The following is a 19,374-nucleotide window of genomic DNA, read 5'->3' as shown; positions in this document are numbered from 1 at the left end:
TTTTAGACATTTTTCACCCAAAGCTTAGAAGAGTTTAAGTCATTTTTTTACCATGGATGTGATCTTATGTATAATCAGTCACCGAAAGGTGCAAAGACCACCTTTCCTGGTGTTAGCTTTTTATCATGGTCGGGCTTCTGTACCCTCAGCAGTTCATTCTCTGTGGCTAATAATTCTAACTGGAGTTATCTCTGAGCAGAAACTTGGATGAGACGGAAAGTGAATATGGAAAATGAAAGATTAGAACAGAACTGGGTGTATTTACTCCCAGAGGAACCTTGGTTATACTTGCTGCTTATTGGAGTGGCCGCCACTTAGGTACAAGCATTGCAAACATAAAATGGTACATTTTAAAAAGATACATCTCTGTCCTCAATTGCTGGTCAAAGTACAGAATTAAATGCTGTTTATCTTAGTTTTTCCTAGTAAATATTATTTTCTTTGCAAACCATTGTACTGTTTGATTTTTATAAAAATTAATAAGCTCATAGTTGCAATTTAAAACTTTTTGATTCTGAATTCTATGCCTAGGGGTGTGTGTGTGTGTGTTTGTGTGCGCGTGCGTGTGTTAAAATAACTCACCTTATTGTAAACTCTTCTTTTTTTCAGGTAGGAATGAATTGATAGCCAGATACATCAAGCTCAGGACAGGGAAGACGAGGACCAGAAAACAGGTAAAATAACCCACCTGGACATTGTGCATGTCAGCGAATGGCCCACGGAGGCATTTTGGCTGCAGTGGCTGGCTGTGCTTTGGCTCCTAGGAGCCCCCAATTTGAGTTCCCTGTAAGGACGTCAGTGTCTTAGGTGTTTTAAATTGGCTCCAATTTCACCATTTATCATTTCAGGGACCCTTTATTATGTGGTCCTCTGAGTCTTCTCAAACTCAAATGGGAAAGTTTTACAACTAAGGACAGTGTCTGAACTGTTCCTGGACTGTACTTAAAACTTGTGTTTCTTTCCCAAAATGCACACCTCCAAACATTACAAAAGATGCAGGTGCAAATATACTTGCAAGTCATGAAATTTTGAGATTTTGTGCAATGTAAAAATCCTGGAACGAATACATATTAGTCATCATTTCAATGAGAAAGTAACGCTAGCAGCTTTGACTGTTGGCCTGAATATAATACTGAATGATGTGCGTCCAGGGAACTGTTGCTTCTTCAGCGATGGCTTTTTGTCAGTAGCTGCTGTGACTGAAATGAAGTTACAACGTAAATACCTCTGTGCCCAGCAGTGTCAGGAATTCTCTGCTGGCTGCCCCTTGCCAGGGCGCTGCCTTCCCTCGTTCATTCAGATGTAAAACAGCCTAAATCTCTTGACCTGACCCAGTTCAGAATTGGGTTGGATGAGAAATTAGCAAAAACAGAAACAGAGGGGATGGAAAAGGGGAGGAAAAACCCCTCACGGGTGAGTTGTTAACAGAAAAAAAAATGTATTTGTTCATGTTGACCTACGCTGAATGGTACGGCACAGACCTTAAAAACCGTAGTCAAACAAACTGTGGTCTCCTTAAGACTGCAGCAGTTTTCAGTCCTCCCAGTGAGGAATTGTTTGCATGAGTGTCTAAAGGGAGAGGCCTTTCCCCGGAATGCTGTGTGCACCACAGCCTGGCTGCTGAGTCAGAGCAGGAAGAGAAGTGGCCTCCTGCCAGAGCAAGAGGCAGAGCATTGTCTGTTTGGGGGATGCTCCCCCCTGATAGTGGCCCCCCTCAAGTCAGAGAATCACTTAAGAACCAAATTCGGGTGAAAACAAGTAACAGCAGGAGCCAGATGGAGGGGTAAAGACGATGGGGGAGTTCCTGCTTCTCTGTAATTAAAAAAAAAAAAAGACAAGAGCAAATTAAAAAAAAAAGGGAAGAATTGAAAGTCAAAGATAAAAGATCTTTTATTATCGTCAATCCTGTTTTTAAAGTCACTAGAGAGTTTGAAATGAGGTCGTCACCAAGCCGTCTGAGATGCTGAACTTTTAAATGGAAGGTTTTACATTTCTGGAAGGGACAGTTTGGGTCCCTGCACATGCTGCAAGTCGGCCTGGGCTGTCTGCTGGCCTGTGAGCTCTGGTCATTTGCCCGGTGACCCCTTCACTTGGGGGACTTTTCTAAATTTAACCAAGTCTCACTGAAAGAGATGCAAATTTGTTTACCCGGTGGAATCGCTGTGTTTCAGAAGCCGGGGCTTGGCTATGATTCCACACCCTGGCATCCTGGGGATGTTTTTAGGCAGCAGTTGGTGATACCTCTCCAATGTGAATTCGTTGTTCAGCAAATCCGTGTGGTTTTCAACCCAGATTTTTAACAGGATGGCTGGCTGGCTGTATTCACACATTTCGCTTTGTAATAATATGCAAATCCACTTGGCATCCAGTCAATGCCCAAAAGAGTGGAAGGATTAAAGATATTTATAAAAGAGGGGAAGGATTAAAAATATTTAAAAGGGAAAAAAAAAAAAAAAAAAAAAAGCTGTGCTAACTGGGTCTCTCCATTTCTCTTTGAGATCTAATTTACATGTCAGTATTATTTTAACATTTGCTACAGAATCCAGAGCTCTTAATGAGATCGGAATACAACAGACAGCTTCAGCTTTTTGATTTTGCAGAATGTGCTAATTTATGGATAGTCTCTTCTAAATTGAGAAAAAAGGGATTTTCCCTCCTGATACTGAGAAGCTATAAATATTTTTATTTACCTCTACCCCTACCTTTTTAATTTTAGAAATAAAACAGCCCTATTTGCTCCCTCTCCTCCCTCCCCAAATTAGTTTTACCCAGTGCCTATGATTTCTCCTGAGTGAGAAAACTAAGAGGAGCCTAAAGTTTCGTCCTGAATCAAGTCACTGCAGCGATGACCCCGTCTGAAAAGCTTCAAGCAGCGCTGGGGGCTTGGTGCTGGCTGCAACTGTGTATTCCTAACTGCAGAGCTTTGTTGAGATGCAAATAACCCCCCCCCCATCCTCCCAAGGAGCAGAGATTTTATATTTGATTTCCTTTTTTTGTTTTGTTTTGTTTTGTTTTGTTTTGTTTCCCCTCATAAACCCGAACAATGTAGGTGTCTAGTCATATACAGGTCTTAGCAAGAAAGAAAGTTCGAGAAATTCAAGCCGCCATTAAGGTACGTCTGGCTTGCCCAGTTGTAGGGGGCTTTTCATCTCCATGGTTACAGGCTTTTCCTTTGTTTTCCTCCCTTCCCCTACCCTGCAGGTGTCTAGTCACATTCAGGTTCTTGCCAGAAGGAAATCTCGTGATTTTCATTCCAAGCTAAAGGTATGCGCTTTTCTGCTTTTTGGCTTGTGGTTGCTATGCATCTCACTTCCTGTTTTCCATGGTGACTGGTGAATGCCTGGTGCTGGGATCCTCGTAACCTAGTTTCCTCGCATGTGAGAGCTGTTTACATTTCTTTGTGTCTAATCTCTCTGTTTCTGTACTAGCCTCACATTAAACTCAGTGTGTGAGTGTGTGCGTGTGCGTGTGTGTGTGCGTGTGTGCGTGTGTTCCTAATAACAATGCAAATGCAGCAGAGAGCTGGTTTGGATAACTTTTCAGCACAGAAACATGAATTAAAATAAAAAATCTTTTAAATGCCCACTTTTCCTGTACCAGGAAAGCAAAAGAAAAATAAAGTTCAAAGAGTCAAAGTTGATATACAAATTAGACACAAATTATTATTTCCAGAGTCAATCATAAAATTACTTTAAAAAATATATTTCGAACTTATCTTGAAATTTGTGCTTTTGATGTATTTTCACGAGTACATCTGAAAATAACTGCTTTCTCATGTATGGCTATCAATTCAGAGAATATTTTCGGTCAGACTCATTCACATTGAGTAGTACTGTTTTACAGATCGATGAAGGGCTCTCATTTATTAAAAAGAGGAGTTTGAGAGTCAGCCTTAAACTGCAGGTGATTTTAGAACTGGGCAAGCTGTTGGTCGGTCAAACCCATGTTTGGCAGTTATCATCTGCACTTGAGTTTACTTAATTTTTTTATCTGCTTCATTTTCTAGTCTCAAAGTGTATTTTTCTTTTTTTCCCCTCAAAATGTATTTCATGGCGAAAATGGAGGCATTGATAAAATGAATACAAGTTCTCCCTACTTTTTCCCTTTGTAATATTTGCAGTAAAATGTATATGACTTAGTTTTCTATAATGCTTTCTTTTAGAAACACAAAGGGATTATTATAGTTTCAGGGAGGAGCTTTCATTTATAATAAATATTAATTTTCAGTCCATATTGTTGCCTTTCCCATGTGCCTTTTTTGTTCTGTCCTGATGCTTTTCCATACATTAATTAAATTTGTGTTTTTGTTCTAAACTGAAAGGCAGTATAATTTCACAGCACAGAGTGATGAACACTGGGACCCTTCCCAAAGTCCTTCAACTTTTTTTTATGCAAACGAAGCTGGCCCTGGAATAGGACCATGTCTAGGCAGGAGCATCGGGGTGCCCTGCAGTGGGCAGCATGCTGGCTCGCTCGCACGTGTGGCTGACGGTGGCTGGCTTCTAGCTGCACTGGCTGAGCAGTGGAAGACTAAGATAACTTTGTAGATCCTGCTTTTTAACCAAGGTGCAATACTCTCTATGTGGATGTAGCTATACCCCAGTGTTTGCTCAAGTTCTGACTCTATTTCTAGTTTCTCTGAGCTAACAAATGAATGATAGACAAAGAAGTGTACAGATATATCCATTTTGTGTTTCTGTCTGCGCTGTGATGAATTATCTGCTTCTGCACTCTCTGTGTGGTTCTGTCAACTTACTGGGGCACACAGCCCTGGACCCAAAGCCCTAAAGCTTTCCTGTTCAGAAGGGATCCCTGTGGGGTATATAGTGCTCATTTCCTTCCTTGACGTTTTTAAGAATTTTCTATGTAGAAACAATTTTATCATTGCTTTGTAAATATATGTGCATAGAAACACACAGCTGTATTTGTGCTTTTAAAATTTTTACTTATTTTTAGGTTTTACGATAGGTTGTGTGAGCTTGCAGGAGAGAGACAGAGAGGGAAAGTGAGAAATCACACACACACACACACACACACACACACCCGCCAGGGAGATGGCCATGCTGCAGTCCCTTGTCTTCCATTCTCCTTCTAGAATTTTGAATACTCATGCACATGTTCCTGACATGGTTTTCAGACTTGAACCATGTTCAGCCATATGGGAGTCCAGTACCTTAACTATTATGCCACCTGCTCTTCCCCTATGCTTGTTCTGTTCTTTTCTCTTTTCTTTTCTCTTTTCTTTTTTTTTTTTTTTTTCTTTTCTTTTCTTTTCTTTCTTTCTTTCTTTCTTTCTTTCTTTCTTTCTTTCTTTCTTTCTTTCTTTCTTTCTTTCTTAAGATAGAGTTATTTATTTATTCATTTATTTACTTCTATTTATTACTATTTTTTCATTTGACCAGAGAGAGAGAGAGAGAGAGAGAGAGAGAGTAAGCAAGCCACCAGGTCCAGAACTCACACCGTGGTCAGACATGTGGGGATCCAGCGCCTTTAACTACTGTGCCACCTGCTGCCCCCCCTATGCTTGTTCTTAAAAAATTAAGTTGTATAAAAGAAAGAGATTCCTTCCTACTTTTCAGCCTTGTCCCACTCACTTTTGGGGGCAGGCACTGAAGAGGCAGAAATAGGCATTAAGATAGCAAGTGGCCTGGTATTTAAGCTTTAGGAACCACCTTCATCTTTGAGCAGTTGCTTTTCTTCTCCTCTGCCACATTGTTCTTGTAAAAATCTGCTAATGCCACTTGTGTGGTCAGGCATGGCAATCATCTTGATAGGCAGTTGACAGCCAGTCACTGTTCACCGAGCTGGCCACTAAACGGGAGTGGGATGGATAGGGCACTGCCGGGTGAGTGTAGGAGAAAGAACCAAATGGACCATGGAGGGGATCCCCAGGATGAGCTGCATGGAGAATCCACTTCTGAGTCTGGGAGTAGAAAGACCAGAGTTGAGCCAGCAGGTGGTGTGGAGGTTAAGACCCTAGATCCTGCATGGCCAACTGTGCAGTTCAAGTCTTGGATCCTGTACTTGAAAATCATGTGGGTGCCTCGCGTGCATGCACCAAATCCTGGGGAGACTGGAGAAGAAGGGATTGCAATGTGGCCATAACCCCAGGAGGATGATTTCACACTTTCTCTTTCTCATCTCTCTCTTTCTCTCTGGTGGGTGCACACACCCTATATCAAAAAGTAAAATGAAAAATAAACAGAAAGACCAGGGGTTTTGTAATCTAGAGCTGCTTGCATGTTTTCCCATTTGAGCTCACTACGAAGTGAGCTACACTATTCTGATTTTGAGGAATAGTACTGAGAAAACTAGGGCTCAGAGCGTATAATTGTAATTCACTAAACCTATTAATTGGTGGAGCTGGGATTTGAATTCAGATTTTCCTAAATGCTAAACTACTGCTGCTCTTTTAGCAGGGTTTCATCTAGAGGAGGGGAAAGAATGTTTTGAGCAGACAGACGGCTTCATGCCAGCACACGGTCACCCCTCACATTCCTTGGAGTTGGGCGTGCAGCCCTTCTTAAGAGCCCTTTACTCAGCATCTACATTTGAAATTTGAGCCTTTTGTCAACATGGGATTAATTTGGAATCAATGCTATGGGAGTTATCAGTGACATGACCTGGGCTGCAGAGCTTCTGTGTCCCCACCTGAGGGCATTGGAACAGTCAGGGAGAATTAGGCTGGCCTGTCACCTGCTTCCCGGAAATGCTGCTCCCTTCACTCCTCCTGGGCATTGTGTCCTGAAGAGGCTTTCCTTAACTTTCCTAACCAGCCAGTCCCAGCGTGGCACTCAGATTTATAGGTCCAATGGGCCAGCGGCCCCCCTTCTCTGTCTACCCTCCCTTGCTTGTTCTGGAGTCAGACAGCACACACTGTTTAGGAAGAGAAGGCACAAACATCTTCACTGACGTCATCGGGGGGTCAGGCTGATAGCTGTGGTCTTCTTGGCTCCCACATTAACCAGTGAGATAAACCCGATGAGAAAGTTGAGGTCATCCCAAAAGACAACCAGGGTGACTTCTGGGTGGGGGTGGGGTGGCAGGAAGTATCCAAGCTTATAGGAGTTGCTCTGCCTGAGCAGGTGGAGGTAGCAGATCTCATGGAGGAGGCGGCGATGACTCACCATCCCAAGGCCCATCTTTGCAGGCCTCCCCCACCGCTTGCACTTCTTCACATGCTCAGTAGCCAAAGGGTTAGACAGGGGCTTCAGGTCCTCCTATGAAGACCATTTCCTTTTCTTCTTGCCGAGTTTGAAAAAGTGGCTTTTTTACACCCAGGGCCACCACCAGATATGGCTTCTCTGTGAGCGTTCTTGCATGTAAGCCTGCCTTTCACTCCCGGGACAGAGTGTAGCAGGATTCTTTAGGCTAATAGTGTTCTAGTCTTCTTAAGCAGCAGAACTTGTGTGTGTGTTTTTTTGTTTTTGGTTTGTTCTTGGTTTTTAGTTCACTACAGCACATGTGTGCGTACTAGAGAGAGACTTACTAGAGAGAGAAAGTGAGAACACAATCCCAAGGGGAGGATGGCCATATTGTAGTCCCTTCTCTATTCTCCACTCAGGACTTGGGGCAAGCATGCACATGTACTCAGTGTGACCTTCCAAGCTGCTGGGTTTGGAACTTGAACTACACAGTCAGCCATGTGGGGTTCAGCCACCTTAGCCACCATGCCACCTGGCTGGCCCAGAATTTACCTTTTCATTGACACTCACCCTCTTGCATCTTTAGCAGCAGCCTCTTGGGCTGTTTCATTGAATAAGGTTTGAAAAACCACACTACTTCAGGCAGAAGGCAAAGGAGGTGACTCCCTTTCAGTCTTTACAGGACAGCCCCTGGGGCCCATATGCAGCTCTTGGTTCTGAGTTCTGTGACCTGTTGAACCATGTTCCTCGGGTGAGGGGCGGGGGGGACCAGACTTCAGGAGAGAGTGGCCATTCTCATGTCACATTGGCAGAGCCTAACCACAACAGGTGCTGCCTTAAAAAATCTGTTAGGGTAACTTCTGTTAAAAGAAAAATAAACCAACCAGTTTAATTGAGCAGAGTTTTAATAAAGAAAATCTCAACACAGTTTAAATTGGGCAGTTGTCTCTGGACTTTCAGACAACTCCTCATGGTCAGTTTGCCATTTAAGTCAGCAGAACAGAAAGTGTTGTACAAAATCTTAAGTGAGGAGAATGAGGTAGAGAAGTCATTGGTTACTTCAGTCTCTTCAAGCCAAGAAAAACCTAAGTGGGAAATAATTTATCTAGGCGTTGGCTCTGAGCCCCCCTTTACAATTTAGTTAACAACCTTTTTCTGAGCGTGCAAAAAAAAAAAAAGGAGGAAACTAAGATGTTGAACATAAAAATCTCATGAGAAAAAAAAAAATTTGTTTTAATTTTAGCCTAAAGCTTTGTTGCAGCCACCACAGTAATAGCTACTTACGACTAGTTTCTGTCTGACCCAGTCAGACAACTGGATCCAATTCAGTTAATTACCTAATCCAATCCAATCTTGGATCCTGGACCCAGTCCAGTTTCTGTTACAACTCCAAACCCAATTTGGACCAAAATTTGCTCAAACAAAACTCAAAGAGTTCTAAACACAAGTCCATGGAGCTCAAATTGGAGAGAGAACTTACCCACGGGCTCCATTTGCTGTGATAAAAACGTGGAAACCAAAGGGTCCCGCGGGTGCCTCGCTTGGTCACTTGTTGCTCCTGGGGATCACTGGAAGCTCTACTTGAGATCCCACTTCTGACACCAATGCTGTTAAAAGAAAAATAAACCAGCCAATTTAATAGAGTTTCAGTAGAGCAAATCTTAACATGATTTAAACCGGGCAGTTGTTTCTGGACTTCTGGACAACTCAGGTCAGCCTCGAGGTCTTCTCGGCATTTAAGTTGGCACAACAGGAGAGTGTTGTACAAAAAACATAAGTGAGGGAGTGAAGTAGAGAAATCATTGGTGCCGTTTCTGAAGTTTGTGTGCATTAACACAGTTTAAAAGGCTGGATGCCTGTGATTGAAGCCTAGCTGCTGTGATTGGCTATAAACTAGCAACTAGCTCAGAAAAATAGCTATCAGGTGCGATTTTGGTTTATCCATAGAAATCAAAGTGCGGGAGTACAACAGTTGTTTTAGGCCAAAATAGTTTAACACTTCCAAGAGTTAGCCTTATGCTGCTGCAAACTGCAGTGGTTCTCAGAGTGTTGGTTCATGAACCAGATCACCCCAAAGTGTATGGACTTTCATTTAATTTTAGTAAGGAAAAAATGATTCTAGTGAAAGTTTGAGATTTCCACATAAATTTGAACTATAAATGCACAGAAATGATTACCTAATTCAGGCTAGTAGCTTTTCATTGAGAACACAGCTTTTCATTGAGGTGTGTTCTAGGCCCTCACAGAGATCAAATAAGCAGAGTCTGTGTTCTTGAGGAGCACTAACCTGGTTGTACTTGGCTGGAGAGCTCCACAACAGGAATTAGTCAAGGTGGTGCAAAGACTGCCCAATGAAGACTGATGGATGCTGACAGTGGGAGACTTACAGCTCCATGGAGGAGATGCCATTAGAACTGAGTATAAAAAGGTAGAAAATATCTATAGGAGTGGGGGGGTGTTGGGGAGCATGAAAGACACCATGTGGGGGTCAGCAGGTGGCATAGTGGTTGAGGTACTGGACTACTACATGGCCGGCCAGGGTTCAAGTCCTAGACCTGGCGACTTGAAACTCACACCAGGCACGTGTGAATGCGTGTCTTAGAGGAAAATGGAGAAGAAGGGATTGCAGTATGGCTGTCCCTCCCCTCCCCACAGGGAGTGATTTCTCACTTTCTCTCTGTGTCTCTGGCTAGCACGCACTTCCTAGAGCAAAAATCTCCCTCTTTTAAAAAAGAGAAAGATACCATGTGGTTGGAGGTATGCAATGGGGAAATGAGGTGGGACAACCCAAGGAACAGTGAGGATTTACCTGTGGGCACTGGGGAGCCCGTGGGGATTTTTCACATTTATGCTCCAGAAAGATCTTTCCTGTTGTCTTCAGGAGGCTAGCTAATAAAAAGCAGGCCACATTGGAGGCAGGGCAGCTGCTGCAGGGGCTGCTGTAGAAGTGGGTGAGAGAGGTGGGCCCCACCCCTGGCACTCAGCAGCCCTTCTTGTCTCTCTTGGCTGGCTCCCAGTCCTGTCTGCCCTGACCCCTTTTTACTGGTCCTTGTTTTTAAAAAGCAAATTATCTTTAAAAATTCCATCCCTCTTATGTCTGAGAAGTATACACCAGAAATTTTCAGAAAGATTTTATTTTATTTTATATTATTTTATTTATTTTGGATAGATTTTTGCTACAGGGCTCATGCACTCACCAGAAAGACAGAGAGAGACAGAGAGAGAAAGCGAGAAATCATCCCCCCAACCCGAGGTGGGGGGGATGGCCCCGCCACAATCCCTCTGCTCCATTCTCTTCTCGGGATCTTGGCCACGCACGCACACACGCTTGGCGTGAGTTTAAGCCACCGGGTCCAGGACTCAAACCGTGGTTGACTGCATGAGAGATCAGCCACATAGCCATTACGTTAACTGCTGGTCCCCCAGAAAGATTTTAATAGCAACATTTATAACTTAGCTTATTAAAGGTTGGGTTCTCTTAAAGTAATAGTAATTAACTGGGAGTATACATAAAAATTAATTACAAAGTTTTTGTTGTTGCTTAATTTAATTTAATTTTTTTAAAATTATTTATTTAATTTCATTTATTCATTCACTTAATTAATTTGACCAGAGAGAGACACACACACACATACACAGAGGGGGAAGGGGAGAAAGGAAGCCATCAGGTCCAGGACTCTAACCTTGGTTGGCCATGTGGGAGTGTCCAGCACCTTAACCACCACACCACCTGCTGGTCCCTTGTTGCTTAATTTTAAATGATGTAAAAGTTCAATAGTAAAGAGTGTAGCATACTGAACACTCATGTTTGTACTCTTTGGAAATGCTCATTTTTATTATGATGCACTCCCTTTAAGTTTTTTAAGGTGAAAGAAACCAAGTGACAAATCATTATTCTGTGTTTTTTTTATTTTCCTCTTTCTACCTTCCTTTCACAACCAGATTAATCTTTGTGTTTCTTCCCACCCCCCTCAGTGTCTGTCCTTGTCATGTGTGGCCACGAAAACAATCAAATGCCGTGAAAACACTCTTCTGCTTTTGTCCTTTCTCTGAAATTAATGTAGACTTTTGTAACCCTTTATCTGCCGTGAAGTTTTACTCTAGGCATCGGTATCAACAGGAGAGTCCCCTCTGCTATCTTTAGCAGTCCCGTTCAAGGGAGACTTGGGCAAATGTGAGATGACCTTGAGTACAGACCAAGACCATACAGGAGAGGTGCAAGGGCAAATACAGAGAGGGTGGTTGAGGTGCTGAGGACATGAAGTGGGGAGAGAACGGAGTAGGAGCAGGGAGCCCGAGAGCGTAGGAGACGAGCTCAGGGGTTTACTGGTGGTATCTACGAGCCTGGGAAGGTGGTTCAGGGACTAGAAGGCATTTCTGGCCTGAGCACCAGCATTTTGGAAATTAAACATATCTGCCTCATATGTTTTCATTTGGAGGGTTTCTTGGTTTGCTTAGGGGCCTTGTTTCTGTTTGGTTTGTCTTCTTGGCTAAAGTGTGTGAGAGAAGCATGAACAATAACTGTTAGTCCTGAAAAGATCAGCGTTGAGGGGGTCGTTTCTCAGTGATAGAAATGCCATGTGTTTGGCCACTGCCCAGATAAAAATCCTTTTGACCCATCACTCTTCAGGTGATGTGTATGTCTTAGATGACCTGCAGCTTTGTAGGTAGACCCGATTCTAGTTCCAGAGTAGAAGACGAATCCATACGGCTATCGTGTGCTCATGGCGTTAGGTCTATGGGGTACACATTTTACAATCCTGAGGGTGCCAAGGTGTCCGGACCTTGTGTCACCAGCTGCATCTGTAACAGTGTCGCCAACGCCATGTTCGTTTATTGCCCTCTGTCTCCTCCTTGACCCTGGTGTAGTCCCTTGCTAGCACCTGTGGTTGTGTAGTGAGAAGCAGCATGGTCCGAGGACTAGCTTACGACTTTAGAAATTATTCTCTACTTTACATTATTTCCCATTAATTCATCACAAAGTCACTCACTGTTCTTTTAGGCCCCAGGGATTGATTATCCCAGCATGCAGAAGGAATACAAAACTGTTCTGCTCTTACTTGCCCTTAGAGGTTGTCCAGACTCTGCCTAGAGCTCTTCTTCTCCCATTAGTAGCAGAAAGACATCAGAGGCTTTGCAGGCATCAAAAGCTTTGGGGGAGCCTTGACCAAGCTCTGTAGACCACCTGTAGGGTCATCTTTGTCTCTGTACAAAGACAGACCAGGCCACTTCTGATTTGTGTTTTCAGCGCATTTAGGTGCATGCGTGACTGGGGACAGTTCTCCAGGAAAGGACATCTCCACTCTACCCTAACCTCCACAGGCAGTGGGTGTGCTCACATCCGGGCTCAGACGCGGACTGAAGAAAGCCACTAGTTGCCTGTACTGCCTCCTCGCAGCAGAGCAGAAAAGGACCTTAGCTTTTCTGGTTGTGTCCCGTAGTTGGTGACTCATTTACAAGCTACATGTGCCCCCCAAGAGCCATTTTCTTCATTTTTGCCCTGTGGCCTTTGTGATTTGATTTCTGAACAGGCCATTCTTTCCAATCTGCCATTCCTTCTGATAGGCAGAGAGCTTCAAGTTCAAATTGTTGTTTTAATTCTCTTCTGAGTTGAAGAATTTCACTGAAACATGGCAGAAGTCCATGCTGTCATATCCTGATTGTCTTCCCACTGATCCCGTCCAGAATGGGCCTGACCGCAGGGAAGACAGACATGCTTCCCTTCACTCTCTAGTGCTCCCTGTGGTCCCCTGAGCCATTCTGTTTCTCCCAGAGTTGGCTCGGAGCAATGCATGAGGCAGAGAAAGATTGAACAACAGCCTCCTTTGTCTGCTTCAGCACCAACACTTGGCCTTGTCGTGGGATTTGGGAAATGATACAGACTCTTCTGGCATTTCCCAATCTTCAGGGAGCTCTTTTGCATTCATGACATGTACCCTTTCTCCTCAGAGATATTCTCATTACCTTGTTTTTAATTGAACTGGATGAAAACTAAGATTGAAGGCAGTTGTTGTCTTGGCTTTGGTGTGATGGAATTAGCACCACTCACCAACAGTGTGAACCAGAGCATTGAATATGTTCACCTTCCTGTGTCAACCGAGCTGGGTCCAGATTTTCTTTTAAGGGCAATAGAAATAGGCTCATTGTACCTTCTTATCCCTTCATAGAGAAATCCCACTGTTAACCAACCTCCAACATAGGTAAAGCCCTAGAATAAAATCGGTAGATTTAGATTTTGTAGTGAGGACCAAAGCTTGCATGCATGTCAGGTCCTGAGTAGGAGCAAGCCTGGAGGGTCGGTTGGTCATGTGGGCCTCATAGACTGCAAGTTTACAGCTGGCAAGAATGTGGATCTTGGGCTGAGAGCTTAAAGCCGTCCTGAAGACTCAGATTAGCTGAGTTATTGCACAGGGTCACAAGTCTGAGTTTGAGTCTTGGGCTGTCTGCTGCTGAAGTTCAAGTTTTTTAGGGTGTCATGGTGCCTTCCCAAAGAGTAAGGCCAAGGAGAAGGATTCATTTCTTCAACTTGGGATGCTCTGCCTCATCTCCCTCCACTGAGCCTGCCTCATTCTCATTATGTTTGTATGTCTGAGTGACACAGAACAGAAGAGCATGGGAGCTAGTGGTTTCTCCGGTGCTTCCTGGGTGCCAGCTCCCGGAGCGGGGTCCTCTGGCCTCTCAGGAGAGCTCACTACCTTCTGCCCCTTGCTGTTACCACCCAGAGAACAAGGGACTAAAGTTAGGAGAGCACCTTCTCTCAAACACTTACATCTAACGTGAAGCTGTCCTAGATCCAGGCTACCTGGGAGCGAGTCCTAGAGAACACTGCTGTCTCCTCATTGACAGTCCTTCATGGTGTCGACCCCACATCAGAATTAAAGGACGCGTGGCTGACAATTATAAAATGCTAAATATAACTCAGTGCATTTAAAAATGAACAATGCTGAAAGCCTTGAATTTTTTTTTTTAATCTGAATGGAGTCTTTGGCATTTGGAAATACAATAAGATGAATTAATTGCTACTCATTAGGCGGCAAGTCAGAAGAAGTCTGAATGTACCCGCTCTCCTCAGCATTAGCTGCTGCCTGACCGGAATAGCCCCCTTTTGTATTTATTCCTGCCTTCTCTAATAATAAGCAAATTAGAGATCACGGCTAGGAAAAATTCAAGTGCCCTCCATTCTTTCTCCAAAAGCATCGTATAGTTTGTGATGTTTATCCGCTCAAGGGCTAAGCGCGTAATTGCAGAGGTCACGTGAATCCACATAGTGCAGGATCAAAAACAACATCTGCAAGATTATTTCTTAGAAAAGTATTTTGTGTTTTGTGTTTTTTTCTGAATAATAATTTTTAAAAGTACTTTTACAAGCAAGTTGCTGTCTTTTCTCCCTTATACTATATTTTTATGTTGTTAGGAAAGTAACTTTGGAGAAAAACATTCAATAGCTATCAAGAGCTTTTTAGTCCATGGTTTGTTTGTTTGTTTTCCTTTTATTTTATATGTTTTCCTGATGTATTGACTTCTGTAGGAACAAATTAGATTGGCGTCTTATCTTTAAATTCCGAGATAATAGCCTGTGAGTAAAGGGTTCGGCATATATGACGACCAGGGAATCCGCTCTTCATTAAATTCCACATAGGGCAGCTATAATGCATTGTATGTCCAAGCCTGCGGCCTTTTTATGTTATCTTTAAAATTTGTTCATGGATAATGCCTAAAGAGGATGAGATAATTGGCTTCGCAGAATAATCCCATGCTAGCCGAAGACTGATCCGTAAGTCGGCCTCGAGGGTGAGGAGCCGGCCACTCGGGCCCTGGGAATCCATGACTCGCTGCCCTCTCTCCACGTGCATTGGAGACGGGCTGCCTTCCTGCCGTGTGCGTTACATGTAGGAACTTCCCAAACCTTGTGTCCATGTCATCCATGAAAAGGAGGCAGCCAGTAGAACAGAGTTTTAACAGCAGCCTGGCTCCGCCTCTGAAATATGAAAGCCTGTTGACTTAGTAACAATAACAGATTGAAAGGCTTCAGGCTGAGGAGTCTATGCGTGACGCAGCCTGCTGGACTGTGTGTGGCAGAGGCGGCAGTGAGACCATCCGCAGCATGGCGTGTCAAAACTCGGTGAGGAAAGTAGCGGAGGTAATAAGACACGACTGCACGTCAGTGCTTGGCCCCCTCGTTCTCAGGTCACTCGGACCGTTTGTTCTCAGCACCCATTCCATCCCCGTCCACGGCCGACCGGCCCACGTTGCCTGCCGGTTGTGGGTTTGGATTGGGGTAGATCGGAAAAGGGAGATTTGCCATTTCTTTCCCCATCGCCCGAACATTCAGCTTCTGATGGCCTTATTCTTTGTAGTCTTAGGGATAAAGAGATTTAAAATCAGAAGTCAGCAGTCAGTACAGACGTGTCTAAGCTTTTTCTGGGGCACGTTTTTCTTGTTCATGCTCATATGTGTACACACACACACACACACACACACACACACTGAGTTTTACCTGCAGTCCAAGACATCACAGAACATAACTCATTATTGACTTAACAGCTTTTCAAGATAAAACAATGTGCTCCTCCTTTGTAAATCTCATCCATAGCCAGAACTATTGCTGCGGAAACACCGTAGAATACAATTAGTATGGTGTACAATTGTAGCCTGGTTTTAAAGGTACTTAAGCATCACTTATTTGGATAGATTAGCCTCTCCCCTTTAGCCCGAGAGCGAGTGGTGAGGACTGAGTAAAATGCTTAAAGGTCTGGAATATTAGAACAGAGTGACACAGAGGGACAATTTATTCAGGCCTGTCACTTAGAGTTATAATTTTGTCAAAGCCAGGCATGTGTCCTTGGGCTGAAAATGGCAATTTCGAGACCCTTCCATTGAAATCTCTTAGCTTGGCATCCTTGCGGACTCTTACTTCAGGATAAGTGGGTGTGCAGCCAGGCGCTCAGTCCTGATATCGAGATCTGCCTGGTGGTGCTTATTATCTCCAGGGTTACTTTAGATTTTAAACACAAAGTTTTAATCTTTTAAATTTTCACATGTATATCACGGAGGAAGGGAAGATGCTACAAAATTAAATGAGTAGTCAGAGTAGCTCTCCTACAAAAAGTAGGAAATCGCTCATAGAGACATTTTAGTCCATTTGCAGAAAATTGCCTATTCTCAAATAGGTAGGTCAAGTGCAGAAAGAGCCTCTACTTGAGAGAAAATTTCCTTTCGGCACTTGGCTTTCTCTCGCTTAGGACAGGCAGCAGAGAGCTGCCAAATTTTAACATCTTGCTATCTTTCTCATTAGTAGTCCTCCCCCACCCCCAGCTATATGAATTAATATTTGTTTGTTTATAATGAAACTCGCCTTCATAGCTACAAATAGTTTTAGAACCAAAATGACAGAGAAGAAAGTGCAGCTCGGTTTTTTTTTTTTAAGAATTATTTTATTTAACTTTTTTTACTTATTTTAATTGGAGCAGAGAAAGAGAGAGAGACAGAGAGGCGGTGAGAAAGCAAGCCGCCAGGTCGAGGACTCGAACCACGGTCGGCCATGTGGGAGTCCAGTGCCCTTAAATCACCATGCCACCTGCTGACCCCACAGGTCTGTATTTTATAGATGAAAATGAGAGGATGTTAAATGACTTGTCCAAGGTAACACAGCCTAGTGATGTCAGGCAGGGCGGATTTAGAACCAGGTGTCTCAAACGGTCCAGCGGATACACTCCTTTTTTTCCAGTGGATACACTTTTTATTGTCATAAAGCGAGTCAGTGCAATAGAAGCAGCTGATTTGTTTTCCTGCTCTGGAATTCTTCATTTAGGTTCTTGGTGAATGCTGGGCAACGCAGAGTCAAACCTCACTATTTAACCAATGACAAAGATCACCTTCAGAAGCTCCATGACATGAACAACACATACAGTTACTGTTCCCTTTTCCTACATTGGCTGATGTTCTTGTTTCAAAAAAGAAGAAATACCAAACTTTGTTGTGTATTTTAAGGAACTTAGCAAAGGGAAACCCCTCCAGCTGTTCTTTCTATCATGGGTTATGGAGGCAGGGAGCTTACCTCCATTGGGACCTGAACTCCAGATTTCTGAGTCGTCCCCCCAACCCCCAAGTGTGCATGAATACTCTTGGATTATGTATGCGGGCACTAGAATCTGTCAGCGGCATTTCTCGAATATGGAATTCACAGATCTGTGAGGGGTCCCATGACGGTTTTCTGGAATCGAGCCAAGCCCGTAAGCTCTTTGGTAGGTTTTCCCCAGAATGCATGTGACCATGCAGGCAGGGGGTCTGGGCTGTCATTTTCCAAGCTCACCTCGCCTGGGCCTAGGAGAAGTTATAGGGCCTGTTCTGTGGACGGGCCTGCAATCATACCTGTACCATCACCTACTTTAAGAAATCACTTTGAGAGCATTTAATAACCTCTTGTTCGGGGTTAATGTGGCTTGGGGGCTGGAGTCCAAAATGACTGCACCAAAGAGAAACCGTGACTTTGTATCGACGTCAGGGTCTGCTTCACAGTGAGTGGAACAGCTGTGACTGGAGCCGTGGTTTCTGTTTATGATTACCCTCTGAGGGGACAGGCGGGGCAGGAGGCAGGTGAAGACACCCACCTGCTAGGAGTGAGTGATGGCCATGGGATCTGTGTGTAGAGGCCTCAGGACATACTCCCAGTTTAGTGTGAAATCCCATCTACTTCAAGATTTGCCTCTTTTCTGGCATCTTCGGTGTCTGATGTGTTTCAGATCATTAAAAGAACGAATAAGTAAATAAAAGTTACCTGTGGCAGCTGGCTTTAGGTTAGAGCATTTGACAGATGAGCAAATGAAGCCTCAACTTCAAGAATGCCACCCGATGAGGAGAGGAGAGAGCAGTAAAGGCATCTCTCAGAGTACTGGGGTCACTCCCTTGGGGACCAGCAGTCCTGCAAGTGTCCAGGCCCTCAGGTCCCTCAGTACGCCATTCCAGACAGGCAGGCATACTGATAGAATCATCCTTGGAAATCTGCTGCCTGAGGTTCATTAGAGTTTCATTTGTGGGCCAGAGAAATGTATAAAATATACAAAGTTAAGTGGGTTCTTTTCTTTCTCTCTTTTGAGGGGCACATGGGGAAGAGAGATCTTTTTCAAGCAATAATAGAAGCTTTTGAAAATTGACATGGTGTTCTTGGCATTTATGGGGCAAAGTAGTGTCTACACCTTGGGAGCACCGTGTCTACACCTTGGGAGCACCTAGCAGATCTTTCTCAGAAGCCCCTGGCAGTTGTTTTGTAGGCTTTGGTTTTTCCTAAAACTCCTTATGGCCTTGCCATTGGCATCCCAGCAAGTTTAGTCATCATCATCCTTGGTTAAATCTGTAAACACAGAGGAGCCTCTCAGCTGGGTCTCAGCCTTTGAGCCTGAAGTGCCCTTTGACCTTCCGCCCTGTCTGAACTGTGGATGGCAGCGGGAGGGTACTTTTCTGTAGTGGTATCACCTGTTTGTTCCTGCTTTGATGGCCTCCGGGCCTGCAGTACAGCCCTGCCGTGGCAGCCAGGAGTCTTCCTGTGCCGTCCATTCAGGAGATCCCGCCATGCCCACCTGGCCTGCTGTGCCCCAGGGATCTGACCCCATCTCCATCTGTCCTGGGGAAGGCAGACCAGTCTTCCATCGCTGCTGTCATCAAATACCCTTGATAATTGCCTTTCTAGAAGGCTCCGAATGGATCATACATCCACCCTAATGTGAAAAAGCCCCATACTCCGCGTTTTGTTGTACCCAAGTATCATGTATTTATATACCTAAATATTTTTTAACTGAAGAAGAAAAATAACCCTGCCTTTGTACGCAATCCTTTTAACAAATTCTTTATTATTGTATCCAGGTGACAAGCATGGTAAGTATTTTCACCAAATGAGTATTCTGTATTTTAGCTGTGCTTGGCAGACTTTTGGCTAGCTTTATGTTATCGGCCTTGGCTTTTCTAGAAAAGACCCACTTAGGAGAAGGAGAAACCACATACCTGTAGCATCCCTGATGCCTTTGGCTTTAGTGAGAGCCATGTAGCCTTAGTCACATGGCGGGGAGACTGGAGAAAGCATGCACCCCGCCAGCATGCTGCTTGGCCCTGTCATCCCCTCCTCGCGGCCACCCCGCTGCTTCTGGGCCCCCCTCCACCAGGTGTCTTCCAGGCTTCCTGTGATGCTGCAGCTCCTGGCCGGTGGCCCGTGGCCTGTGGCCCGTGGCCCGGGGGC

General features: G+C 44.2%; 1 protein-coding gene across 2 annotated transcripts in view; it reads left to right on the top strand.

The window, feature by feature from the left end:
- Positions 1–609: 609 nt before the first annotated feature.
- Positions 610–19,374, top strand: part of TEAD1 (TEA domain transcription factor 1) — a gene marked incomplete at its 5' end in the record, with an annotated part of 80,053 nt that continues 61,288 nt past the window's right edge. Inside the window, 4 exon segments of one of the 2 annotated variants that reach the window (XM_014584802.2) lie at positions 610–674; positions 3,050–3,112; positions 3,202–3,264; positions 19,005–19,016. In XM_014584802.2, the coding sequence (XP_014440288.1) occupies positions 610–674; positions 3,050–3,112; positions 3,202–3,264; positions 19,005–19,016 (203 nt within the window). 2 annotated transcript variants of the gene reach the window in all.

Source organism: Tupaia chinensis, unplaced genomic scaffold, assembly GCF_000334495.1.
Source record: "Tupaia chinensis unplaced genomic scaffold, TupChi_1.0 Scaffold000077_1, whole genome shotgun sequence".
Classification (NCBI taxonomy): Eukaryota; Metazoa; Chordata; class Mammalia; order Scandentia; family Tupaiidae; genus Tupaia; species Tupaia belangeri.
Note: the sequence above shows the minus strand (reverse complement) of the source record. Positions and strands in the feature narration are given on the sequence as shown.